This window comes from Poecilia reticulata, linkage group LG14, assembly GCF_000633615.1.
Source record: "Poecilia reticulata strain Guanapo linkage group LG14, Guppy_female_1.0+MT, whole genome shotgun sequence".
Taxonomy (NCBI): Eukaryota; Metazoa; Chordata; class Actinopteri; order Cyprinodontiformes; family Poeciliidae; genus Poecilia; species Poecilia reticulata.
In genome coordinates, this window is record NC_024344.1 from 23,497,702 (window position 1) to 23,510,705 (window position 13,004).

Here is a 13,004-nt window from a genome sequence, read left to right on the forward strand (position 1 = left end):
TATTTAGAATGCACAACATATTTGATTACAATCATCAATGTTCAAAATGTTTTATTATAAAGGGATTCTATGTAGTATTATATATCTTACTACTTTATTTTATATGCAATGGTAATTATAAAGGGTCAAGCTGTCTTGATTAATTTTCATTTTCCTTAATGTCCATACTTGATGAGAATGATAGTAATTAAAGTTCTAAGCTTGGGAATATACAAGTGAAACTGAAAAGTCAGGTAATAATTTATAATTGCTACTAACATCAATGTAATCTTCAATATACAAATGTTTCTATTTTTGTTCCATTTTGCCTTGTATTCTATATTAATGATGTATGTAATAATGACACCATGGAACTAATAATCTAATCCATTTTTTATTTTATTATTCAAAAATACTTATATTTTCCCCCAAATTAGCAGATTTAGGTAAAACTCTAAACCTCGTGTGGTTTCTAAAACTGTGCACTTTATTTTGAACATTTCCACCGGATGTTCGCCATCTGTTGCGTTCACTTTGATTAACTGAGCTGCGACTCTGGACATTTCGAGGTGAGCACGTTTACTTGTTTTGGGAGCGGAGTTGCACACCTGGCGGCGCGAGCTCTGCGTGACAATCACCGTGCGCGTGGACTCCGTGTCCCGCAGAAACGTGCCAATTGAGAAGTGCTTTTACAGCACAGACTGGGATTAAAACACACGCACAGAGACCCAGAGAGGGGGGTAAAAAAAACAACCAAAAAACGCGGAGTTCTGCGGACTTGGCTGTGTTTCAAGCAGCACCGAACCGGACCCCATGTTTCTTTTCCTCGGATTATTTAAACCTGCAGCTTTGACTCTTTCCGCTCTGACTGTGTTCCGGCTTCTTGTCTCCGCTGTGGATTGTTAATAAAAACCTAGAGAAGTCAGTGCCAGCCGAACCCGAGCAGTGCGGATCCATACGATGCCCCCCTCTTTTCTTTTTCTCCCCCCTTTCCCCCGCTCCTCTTCTTCACCATCTCCATAATTTGATCTAGAAAATGATTTCTATGTAATTTCTCATAAGTGGAGACACAGGAGTTGCAGAACGAAAAATATCCCTGTTCGTCCTCATTGTGATTCTGCTCTGGATCTGTTTGGAGAAGGCGTGCGGGAGTCCTGCGTTGAAGCCGCTGCGCGCGTCATTTTCCCCACTCGTGTCCTCAAATTGATCATTTTCTGGGGGTGAATTGATCGGGTCTCCTTGCAGAGCGCGTGGAGCAGCTCGCCGAGTTTCTTGCATGAAACCAGTGAAACAACTTTAATCCCCTATTTGTGGACAGAAACCGGACGTTGACCGGACTCCGGCAACTGGACTCTAATGCATTTCTAGCGATTTATTTATTTATTTTTATTTCTATTTCATTTTGGAAAGACCTCGACAGCGCATTGTCACGCGCCCAGATACACATCTGCCCATTGCGCATCATCCAAGTTGGAGAACCCCGCACCAGCTCACGCCCGCAGGCGAAGCTTTGTTTCTCCACTACAGACCCGAAACTACTGGGACGACTGGGATTTTTAAGGTCCATCCGTTGGGATTTCTTCTACCATGTCAGGTGTGCGGGATTTCAGATGGACTCCCATCATTTGCGCCGCGGTGCTTTCATGTGGTGAGTAAGGGGACACTCATTTGGACCTTTTTTTTTCTTCTCAGTGTCACGGTTGTGTTGCACTAAACGTGATTGTGCTAATTTTCTGTAACATGCAACTGCAGAGGCAGATGGTGTTGTGATTGGTCATTGTGGCTTATGACCCCCCCTCCCCTCTCCCCCCCCATTTCCTCCACACTGTCTCAGACACAAGTACAGCTTTCATTATCTTGTTTTTTTGTATTTTTAGAAGAGCCAGCAAGTTTGTTTGAATTTCTTTCAACTTATGCACACAGGATCAAAGACTATTTTTACTTACTTAGATTGACTGGTTGATGAGGAAACCATTTGGATAATTATCCCTGCTGGAATCCACTGGACTGGACTTGTGATCTAAATACCAACCCACTCCTGGGAGCCAGACTCGGAACACATTAGGCACCCGTCATCCACCTCCTTCTGATTTCCTCCTCTCTCATTTCTTGATGCTCCAAGGGCTCTCATGACACTGATAAACAAATGTACATGTCAATATGTTCTACATAGGCTGAAATATGCTGCGCAAAAAGATGTGAGACGCAATAGAAAACATCCCTCTGGTCTGGAAATGTCTGGGGACCAATCTCCTTCCCTCTTCTCTTCAGTGTCCCACTCCTTATTTTTATTGATGCAGCAAAGCAATCTTGTTTACAGCACTGGGCTGGAAGTGTCATTACAAAGCATGTATTAGAGTAGTGTTGAGTAGTGGCGCCCCACAGGGTAGTCTGCTCATTTGTGGATCCACAATCAGAATTAGCTGCATGGAGACGAAATGCAATTCCCCCTTTCATACATGCATGTTTGCTGCAAAGCCAACCCTTGGACTCTACAGTACAGAGTGCAGAACCCTTTTTATTTTATTCTTTCATTTTTAATGTCTTGCCTCAATTTCACTATTGTCACACAAAAGACAAGCTTACATGTGCTGTAAGACATGTTCTCTCCTTGATGGCTGTGTTGAGACTGTTGCACGCTGCAGTGCTCTGTCTACCCAAATCCCACCCCAACCTGTGGTCAGATTCTGATTAGGTAAATGCAGGACGACCCACAACAAATGTGCTACTTTTAAAACATTAAATGCCAATACGGTTAGGTCTGTGGCCGACAGGCTAACTTGTAGAAGGTCTTCAGGGAATCCTGGTTCCCAGAAACTTGGGGTTTCTACTTTTGCAACCACGTTGCAAGATTAACTTTGGTAGCTGAAACTCCCATCTCTCTTTCTATGTGAAGGAACTCCAAGATGTTGTGATTGGTATGTAATTCCTAAGGGTGTTTTCACCTGATAGTCCAGTAGACTCTGTTGTATTGGGGACCAAAATTGCCAAACCAAACCCTTTGAGCAACTGATTGCCTCTGTCTGTGTGTGTGTGTGTGTGTGTGTGTGTGTGTGTGTGTGTGTGTGTGTGTGTGTATATAAAATCTCACCTGTGTCATTGTTTCTCTGCTGGATCGTCTGCGACTTTAGAAAATTTAACCATCTCCTATACATCTTTTTCAGTATAAGCTCACCCTTTTCAGTAAGGGACATCTGAGACCTAAACCAATTAAATTTTTATTTTTGTCATTGTGTAATGCCCCACATAGCATCCAAACAGGTTCCTAAAGCACTTTGAAGCAAGTCAAGTGGAAACCTTTCTCAAATGTACCTGAAAAGTCAGTTTTTCTTCCCACACTTGGTGTCAAACCTTTTACATTCATAGAGGACAGTTGAGCTTTTCCATTAAATAGGTTCCAGTGTTAAAACTGTAACTATTTCTATTAAAAAGTGGTTTAAAAAAGATTGAATTTTGCAGTTAGATAACCATCATTGAACTATAACATTACATCAATAAAAGCATTTTTTCCAGTAGGTGTTTGATTCACCTGCGTTTGTATTATGCGATTGTAGAGGATGCCTAAAGAAATCTTATCTGCACAAATCTGATTCATAGATGGCAACAGACATGAATTTTTGAAATAAGCATTCAGGGTTGGTGAACACCACTTTGAAGTTGACTGACATTTCTGATCTCTAATCAGTATTTATCAGCTGTGCTGTGAGTCGGAGTTTTGTGTTTTAGGCAGGATGCTTTAACAGCAGCTGGTGATATGAAAAGACCTAACAGTATTCGTGGTCAGAAATGGCTGTTTTTAGCAGAGCTGATGATTTGATACCAGCGAGAGCAAAATACAATTTTGACAATATTTTGAGAAGATAAAGAATCCCAATGTTTATTTTTCATTGGTCACCAATTCTGGGTTAACAAACCTAAAGTCAGTGTCAAAAAAATCACTTCATGTTTGACAGCCTGTATGTTGTGGTTTTCCTGCTGGATTTGAGTTTCCTTGTGTTTTGACAGATGATACAAAGGTTTCACAGACCGGAAATTTTGTTTTTCTGTTCTGTTTTCTAATCTTGACTTTTAACTAGAAATAATAAACTGCAACCCAGATTTCTTAAAAAACAAACAGCCCCTTTATCTTAAGCATCAAGTCAACATCAGCATTGTCAACTTGCTGTGTTGGACAGCAGTACTTTCTTATTTGCAAACCCTTTAGACGTTATCCGTTACTTGGTCAGTGTTTGTTTCTACAGGGTAGCCGAAATGCTTCAACAAACTTCTTTAGCAGTGAGAACTTTAATGCTAGTTCTGTCAGGTTTCGTTGGGCTATCATCATTAGGTCTCGCAATGCTATCTGTTGCTTTGCAAAAATACAATGGCAAAACACACATACATTGCAAAAAGTACTGTTAGCAGCCATGTAGCTCTTAAACCAGTTTGTTGGTGGGACAAAATAAGAATGATCTAAAAGTTCAATATACTCTAGACTCCTGGTATTTATGGGGCTTAGGGACCGCATTCTAATTTTTGATGCCTGCGAATAATTAAAATCCGCAAATACTTAGGAACCCCACTCTAAAAACGTGCATAATTAATATATCAATCAATCAAGTTTATTTGTATAGCACATTTTAGCGTCAAGGCAATTCAAGTGCTTTACATCATAAAAACACAAACGTACTAAGTCATAGAACACACAGTCAACAACTGAAGCATTATATTTTCTCAAATGTTCTAGTTAATCATGAATGTTTCATTTATGATGTTTAAAAAGCAACTCTAAACAGGTAGGTTTTTAGTCAGTCTACCTTTAAAGGAACTCAGTGTTTTGGTTGTTTTCTAGAAGTTTGTTCTAGATTTGTGGTTCATAGAAGCTGAATGCTGCTTCTCAGGGTTTGGTTCTGGTTCTGGGGATACAGAGCAGACCAGAACCAGAAAACCTGAGAGGTCTGGAAGGCTGGTTCAACAAAAGCATAACTTTGATGTATGGTGGTGCTAAACTGTTCAGTGATTTATAAACTAACAGGATTTTAAAGTCTGGGAATGGGTGTAGGGACTTCAGAACTGGGGTCATGTGCTCTTTCTTCTCGGTTTTAGTGAGAACGTGAGCAGCAGTGTTCTGGATCAGCTGTAGCTATCTAATTGTTTTTTTTACGCAGACCTGTAAAGACACTGTTGCAGTTATCAGTGCAACTAAAGATAAACAAGTTTCTTTTCATCTTGCTGGGACATTAGTCCTGGAATCCTGGAAATATTCTTCAGGTGATATAAGGCCGACTTTGTAACTGTCTTTATGTGTCTCTGAAGGTTCAGGTCAGAGTTCATCACTTCTTCCAGGTTTCAGGTCTGATCTCTAGTTTCCAGCTGTAATAACTGAAGCTGTGCGTTGACCCTAGATTGTTCCTCTTTAGGTCCAAAGATAATAACTTCAGATAATACATTTCTGTTCAGGAGAAGAACGTTGTGGCACATCCACGCATTCATCTGTTCAATGCTTGGATGGGTTCTGGATGGTATTTTGGTGTTGTTCCACAGAGAATTCAATGAATCATGGAGTTTGGGAATACTGGTGTGATTCTTGCATTACTCGGCACTCTTCTGTTCGGGGTCCTCTAATGTCTTGTCCTTTAGTGCAGCATGTTTGGTTGGAAGGTACATGCTTTATGCATTGGTTGCAGACATTTTGCCACATCCTTTGTTCCAAACAATTAAATCCAAACTCGAATGAACTTGAATCACATTTCTCGACTCTGAGAACTTGCACACCAGGCATTCACATTCACTTGGTTTAATGTCAAGTTCAGTTTGCACATTGATATTTTCCTTATTGGTAATTTCCATATTGATTTAGGATAGTTTAGATTTCTTGGCTGCCTCTCTTCCTTTTATGATGGTTAATTAGCTCGGTATTTCACTTGTCAGTAATTGGGTTTATAGACACTCACAGACATGAAAGACAGGACTTTCTTTTTTTTTTTTTCTTGGAGCCAAACAGAGATTTGTGGGTAAGATTTCATTGTGATTTGTTGCTCTGCAGGTGGAATGTTGCTGTTCATGTAAAGGTTTGGAGGTCAGAGGGAGAGCAGAGTTTGTGGAGCTGATATAAATGAAGATCTGAGTGAAGAAGAAGCAATTAATTACCTTCTGGGCCATCTCTAGCTGCAAAATTTATGCATGTATGAAATAAGACATAAACCTTCGGGCGCTAAAGCAGAGGGGATGTTAATGGGTTTGAACCTCATAATTATTTCCATAATTCTGCTGATAATTTTGCCAATAGACTGATGGATTAATGAAATGTTAAACATCAACCTAGTTTTTTATTTTAATTTAATTTAATTTTATTTTTTTTATTCTACAAAAGATTGATAAAAATACAAATCTTCCCTCTTTCAGAGAGGAGAGGAAAGCACCAGCAGCATTAATATGGGTTCTTGAAATCTTTAAAAATGCTTGAATTAGATTTGGAAAGTTCAGGATTTTTGCATAAAGTTCTTGAAAGTGCTTGATATTCAAAGTCCACTTTAATGTTTCATTGGAAAGCATTATTCATAGTTGAAACCAGACAAGAAACCTGCAATTTTTTTTCTCACTGTCTGAAGCAAAATCAGACTTAATCTTTCTTATTTTAGGTTAGTTAGAATCAGCTAAATTATTTCTAATTGCCAAAAAATTTTGCAAAAACATTTTTTAGATTTTTTCTTTTGTAAATTTCACAGACCAGTTAGGTGCATAGAGTGTTTAAGAGAGACATTTCCAAACATAAAATGTTGTTATAGTTTTAGTTTACTTTGTCCCTGCTGTAGAATGTAGAATACTATCACAATATATTCATTTTATTTTTTATTTCATATACTCAGTTACAAACATGAATAGTTTTTTGCTCTTTTTCAGGAAGGAAAAGGAGCAGAAAGAAGCATAAACTCATATCTGCACACACAAAAAGCTCAGAAGACTATTGCATATATAAAATACTTCAAAAATAAACAAAAATACATAACAAAGCTTCATCTTAGTCAATGCCATATTGCTTCATAATATTGATTTTTCAAATCATCTTTCCATTGTTGCTGTTCTAAACCAATTTTTTTTAATTCAGTTCCTTTGAAGTTGCATTTGCTTTCTCTTTTCACACATCAGATTTGAAAAATTATTAATGATGTCATATAATATGGAATTGAAACTGTCTTCTTTAGTTCATTTGTATTGTTTTTATTAGTCTGACACTAGAAAAATTAGAAAACACTTGAAAATACTTGAATTTTACTGTGGGGAACAAACCCTGACCAGCAACTGCCCATGCATAAATCAACAGGTTAATCTCCATATGAGTGAAGCAGTGGCAGTATTTCATACATTTAAGAGGCGCATGCGTCTTTATCTAATATGTAAATTGATCCAGTTTGGTTCACAGCCAGAAGCAAAAAGACGAGGCATCAAACGGCGGAACAAAGAGCTGGACGCGCTCCAGGAAGACGACATTGCGGCTGACCCGGGGTAAATGGATTGAACGGATTACGTCTAACCGTTACATCGGTGGATGTCGTGATGTAAGCGGGCGCGTCTGCCTCTTCGCTCGTGCCTGCGAGGAGCGGCGTTTGTCCAGTCATGGATTGAATGTAGCTGGCAACCTTCCCAGTACCAGCAGCGCTCACAGCAGAGACAAAAGCGGCAGTGTGACACTTCTCCTGATGTACATGAGGAGAAATTAAACCTCTCCTCTGTTTCTGTCTAAGTTTTTTAAGCACGACTGTTCTGTATTTTGCGGCTGGCTTTTGTGCTTTAACACTTTCTGACTGCTAATGAGTTAAAGCTGCTGCTTAGTTATTCTGTCTCGAGGCTGGCCATGTCAAGAAGCTGGATTGCTAGCGGTGCACCTGTCACTTTTGTTTGTGTTTGCATTAATGAAGCATATTGTTTTTATATTTAGCTGGCTTTTCACAGTCGGCACATGAAGCGGAACTTTTTTTGCTGTTTGCTTCAGAAAATAGTAATAAAGAACAAGATGGAGTGCATAGAAGTGGATACATATATAATCTTCTTCCCGTGCTCAGAGCTAAAACGAATATGCACACATCTTCAGTTTATTTTCAGCTTTATTATGCTAATGTTTTCAGGTGAGGCTGGTTGTTACAACTAGGGATGCAAGTCATCGATTGAGTTGATCTGAAGTTGATCTCAACCAACTAACGATTAATTGATAAATGGTCACTTTCTTTTCGCATCGAGAGCAGGCCGACTTTCCATAACATGAAAGGGCTACATTTTTTCTGAATATAAAAAGGAGCATTATACTTCAACATTTTTTTTGAGTCATTTGTGACTGAATAAACCAACAATTGTTTTTCTCGCATTATAAAACTTGCATCATGGTTTTTTTATTTCCCCCAACTGGTTAAAATTTTTCTACATAATCCCTTCAGTTTTTCTGTCATCATCACATCCTCTCCTTCATAGCACCTCAGTCATGTTTAGTTGAGCTGATGGTTAAATCAACGCTATTCAAGGTGATGACATAAGGAGCTTACTGGCTGTTGTACACTTCCATACAGAACCGCATACGGTGCTTTTTACGTTCCACAATGTTTGGTCCGTTTCTCAGCTTAAATATGATTAGTGGCGCCCTCAGCTGTGTGGCAGCCAAACCGTTACACTGAAAGGTTATTAGTTAAGCAATTGGATGTAATTAAGTCGATTCAATTATTTGCATAGTTACAACTACTATAGTCTTATCTGCTTTTTAATAGTAGAATCGAAACTGACCTTTTAAATGCAAAAATTGGGCTTCACTTGATTTTTTTAATTCTGTTTTATTGCTCAAAGCTCTCTCTTCTGTTATATTGTTCTTTATCAGTGATGAAAGGAACCTTTTGTAAAGCACCAGTCACACAAGATGCAACCTGATGGGCAAGATCTTGAGCTGGAGGAGTTTTTTTTGTTGCATGAATTTGTACATTCATTGCTTAGCAGTGCATTACCCATTTTCCCAGCTGAACGTTGTCTGTGGTTTTATGCTTAAAATGTTTAAAATCCTCAAGGCATTCATGCATTTTGCCTCAAACGCGTAAGGGTCAATGTGCTGAAAGTACTGCTTTCTGGTTTTCTGCTTGAAAAGCACTACATCTAGTAAATATAACATAGAATATAGGCTTACTGGATAATACCAGGCTTTCTCAACAACCCCCTTTTGGCTCGTTTGGCTTTTTTTCCCCACATCTAAGTGCGACCATTCAGAAATAGCAATGTAAAAGATTTCTTTTCATTTCCTTTAAAATGAGATTTTCTCATGTTTTTGTTCTTTTTTTCCTACCCTGAAATCAAAGTTGAACCTGTTCTTTCACAGTAAAACATCGACTGCTGCAGTACGTCTTATTAAAGGCAAGACCCTTTTGTCAAATTTGCCAAAATTGTCACAATACAGGAAAAAGTTGAGTGTTCATCATATGAAACCTCAAAGAATTAAATTGTTTTTTCAAAGAATCAAATTTACAATCAATTATGTTGATTTGTACACTTCTAAAGTTCTTAAAGGCATGTTTAATTGAGTTTAAATCACCAAATAATGCTGAATTACTGTGAGTCTCTCTTCTCAGCTATGAGGAAATGTTTCTTTCCTGACGTGGAGAGCAATGTTCAGAGTGCTGTCAAATTTTAGGTGTAACTTTTTCCTCCATCTTGTAAGGAAGGAGAAAGTGGAAGTGCACAATCTCAGGGTAACAATCAGTCACTGAGCTACATGGTGGCTGGTTCACAGATAGAAGAGGGGCTCTGCCGTCCCAGTGTTTGTTGACTCAGAACGACAGGCACAGATTGGCTGGATTTTTCTCAGACGTGTCACCCTGGTAACCGGATAAAGCCACAAACGGCTCTGTGTGAAACATGGGCCTGTGATTTCAAAATGAAATGCAGAATTTATTTTCATCTGAAAAACTCTGTCCAATTCCTTTTCTCTTTAGCCTCATATGAGACACCTTTGATGTCGCTGCTTCAGGGTGGCTGGTACTACACTTCTTCCTTCCACTCAATTTTTTGTTAATATGCTTGGCTACAGAACTTTGTAACAACAGGCTTCTTTAGCAGTCACCTTTTGTGTCTTTCCCCCTTTCTAAATATAGTCCATAACTCTGTTCTGTCCAGTCAGCAGTCGTCCCCATGTTTGTGTAGCTGACTGACCCAGAGTTGAGACAGTTTAAAACCTCAGGAATTTTTTGCAGGTGTTTTGAGTTAATGATCTGATTAGGGTGTCACATTAATGACCTTTTCTGCAGTATTCACTCAATTTTGGCTTTTCTTGATCTGTAATTGGTAATTATTCTAAATAATGAGTTTGACTTTCAGAGAGGACTGACAAAAAAATAGCACTTTTACACAATATTACATTTTTATTTTTAATATGGAGTACAATGTTGCTTTGAAACTTTAGATTTCACTTATCAGTAAAATCTGTCTCTAATAACGTTATTTTTTTTAAATCACTTTTTCTCTCAACTCGCCTCCAAGTGGGACCAAGCAGTATGGTTCCTGATTTTGTCATAAATGTGGCTCTTATCCAAGTCATTTTCTCTGGTGCTCTCCTACAACAACAAACACAATCATTCAACATTTTCCAACCACGATTCTTCCTCAAAGGTGGCGGTTCTCCACTTTCCTTTCCAGTTTTAATAATACGTTGAATGATTCTCAACCCAGTTATAGTAGTTTCTACATCTTAGATATTTTCTCTGATGATTTGGCCCTTCAGTCTTTCATCTATTCCACTGGATGCGTCTTTTCACATGGTTACTAAAGAAAAGAGAAGCTACTCATTGCATCAGTTTGGGTGAAATAACTTTTACCAGCTTAAAGACAATCATTCCTGCAGCAATTATCCAATAGCAGGTTCAGTTTGCTTTGTTAAATTCAGGTGATGACATCTTTTTTGTCCAAGGAGTGAATAAAAAAGAAATCAGACACTTGGACATACATATCATGAATCAAAGTCAACAAACACCAACGTAGTTTTGGGTCATTCATGACTTTTTTGAATGACTGAAACTTTGAGGATCTAACAGTTTCTTGTTTGTGAATAGACTTGTATGGATAATTGAGGAGTTTGAATAGGATCTGATTTAACAATCTTGTCTGCGTCTAAAGGCAGAACTCCAGCTAAGCCCTCTTCATCTAATATGAAGGAAACACTTATTTCTGCGGCAGTGTGGAGGTCTCTGTTCACTTGTCACAGTTTTCATGATGTTTTGCTTCCTACCGGTGTCACATGTTTGAACCTGTGAATATCTTTAATTATGCAGTGGATTATGTGCTCTTCATTTTCATCTTTCACCCCCAGTGCACACGACTTGAACAAAGTGTTGGAACAAGTTGCTTGGTGTCTTTTCATTCAATGTGGCAACTTCATTTTCACCCCAATGCAACTGATCCAGATCGCCATGACCAGTGAAAATCTAAATCTTTTTCTTTTCTCTGTTTTCCATCAGTTCGTGTTGGGTAGTTTAGCAGAAAATCAACCAAATGGCTACTTTATTTAATCTAATGTTTAAATTGAGACATGGTGATCCATGCCATCTGCATTTTCTTTACAAACCATTGTGTTGGATATGTTCCTTTGGTTGCTCGCGCCTTCCTTTTTGGAAATACTTGAAAGTAATTTGTCAGAAATAATGCACCACCTGCATGGCTTTCATTGCCTTGAGTGCTGTGTTGTACAAGATAATTAGACTTCACAGGCTAATTATTCATTTGAAGTGGCAGGTGATCGCTTTGCTATTGCATCATGCGCATGCAGCAAAATGGATTATCAAGTGTACATAATCTTGTCTTCAATTTACGACTTAGCATTTACGAAGTTCATGTTTTTATATATATATATATATATATATATATATATATATATATATACATATACACACAGGTGCAGTTGAGTAAATAGAAAGTCAAGTTAGTTTAATTTCTGTCTATATTAAATTGAAAAAATGAAACTTATTTATCAAAGACTCATGACGCAGAGTAGTATATTTAGGATTTTCAATTTGTTGTTTTTGATTGCAGCCAGTAAAAACTCAACATTAAGTTTCTTGGAAAATTAAAACTGAAAACTATCAATCAACAATTTCAGCTACAAAACTTGACAGGCCCTTTTAAGACTGGTTACAACTGCCTGTTTTAATAGCTAAAACACCAATCATCCTTCATTTGGAGTTACTTTTCACTCAAATTTAGATCCACAAATACTCAACCGCAAATTGGCTGGGATCAACTGATTCAGTATTCATCAATTCAGCCTGTTTTGCAACCTGTAACTCCAAACACAGCAAGTTTGCCTTCTCGCAGATTTTTTTCACACAGCATTTCCGCTATTAGGAGCTGAAATATGTTGGAGCGATGCTACTCTACACGTTACTGTCTAGCGTTTGCCAAACAGCCAATCCAGAAGCATTGCTTATTTTCCTGTTCTCTGATTGGCTGAACCCCCAAGAGTGAAAATAAGAGACTGTAGATGTTAGTGGTACTGGTCAGATGGTTTCTATGGTGCGTATTATTGCATATCAAGGTACATTTGGTGGAACTGTGCATCTGCAGAGCTCATTATGTAACCTACTTCTCAGTGCAAAGCTGGTAAAAGCACTGATGAGGGTTAATAGAGGAGCGATATTGTGATTACTTTCTTATGGCGGCATTTCAGAAAGAGCAGCAGAGGCTCAATTTCAAGGTGTTTTATTACAAAGTAAAATGTACTCTTTTAAGTCATATTTGAGATACGTATACATGTATAGCATATTTACAACCAAAGGTAACATAGTTAGTTTATTGTGCCATAAAATGCCACTATGTACCTGGACAATACACAATACTGCCCCTTTAAGGAAACAATTCCTTAATATTGATGAAAAGTATAAGTTATAGGTGAAATAATCTGGAAAAACATTGGAAAATATCTTGTTCCACTAGCAGATTAATTTACTTATAACTAGTATGTTCAATATTAAGAAATTAACTTAAAACAAGCTCCTATTTACTTAGTTTTGTCTTATTTCAAGTGT

General features: G+C 38.1%; 1 protein-coding gene across 1 annotated transcript in view; it reads left to right on the top strand.

The window, feature by feature from the left end:
- Positions 1–527: 527 nt before the first annotated feature.
- tmem132e (transmembrane protein 132E) overlaps positions 528–13,004 on the top strand; it is a 443,650-nt gene continuing 431,173 nt past the window's right edge. Inside the window, exon 1 of the mRNA XM_008428504.2 lies at positions 528–1,627. Within this exon, the coding sequence (XP_008426726.1) occupies positions 1,567–1,627 (61 nt within the window). The 5' untranslated portion in view covers positions 528–1,566. The remainder of the gene's footprint in view (positions 1,628–13,004) is intronic.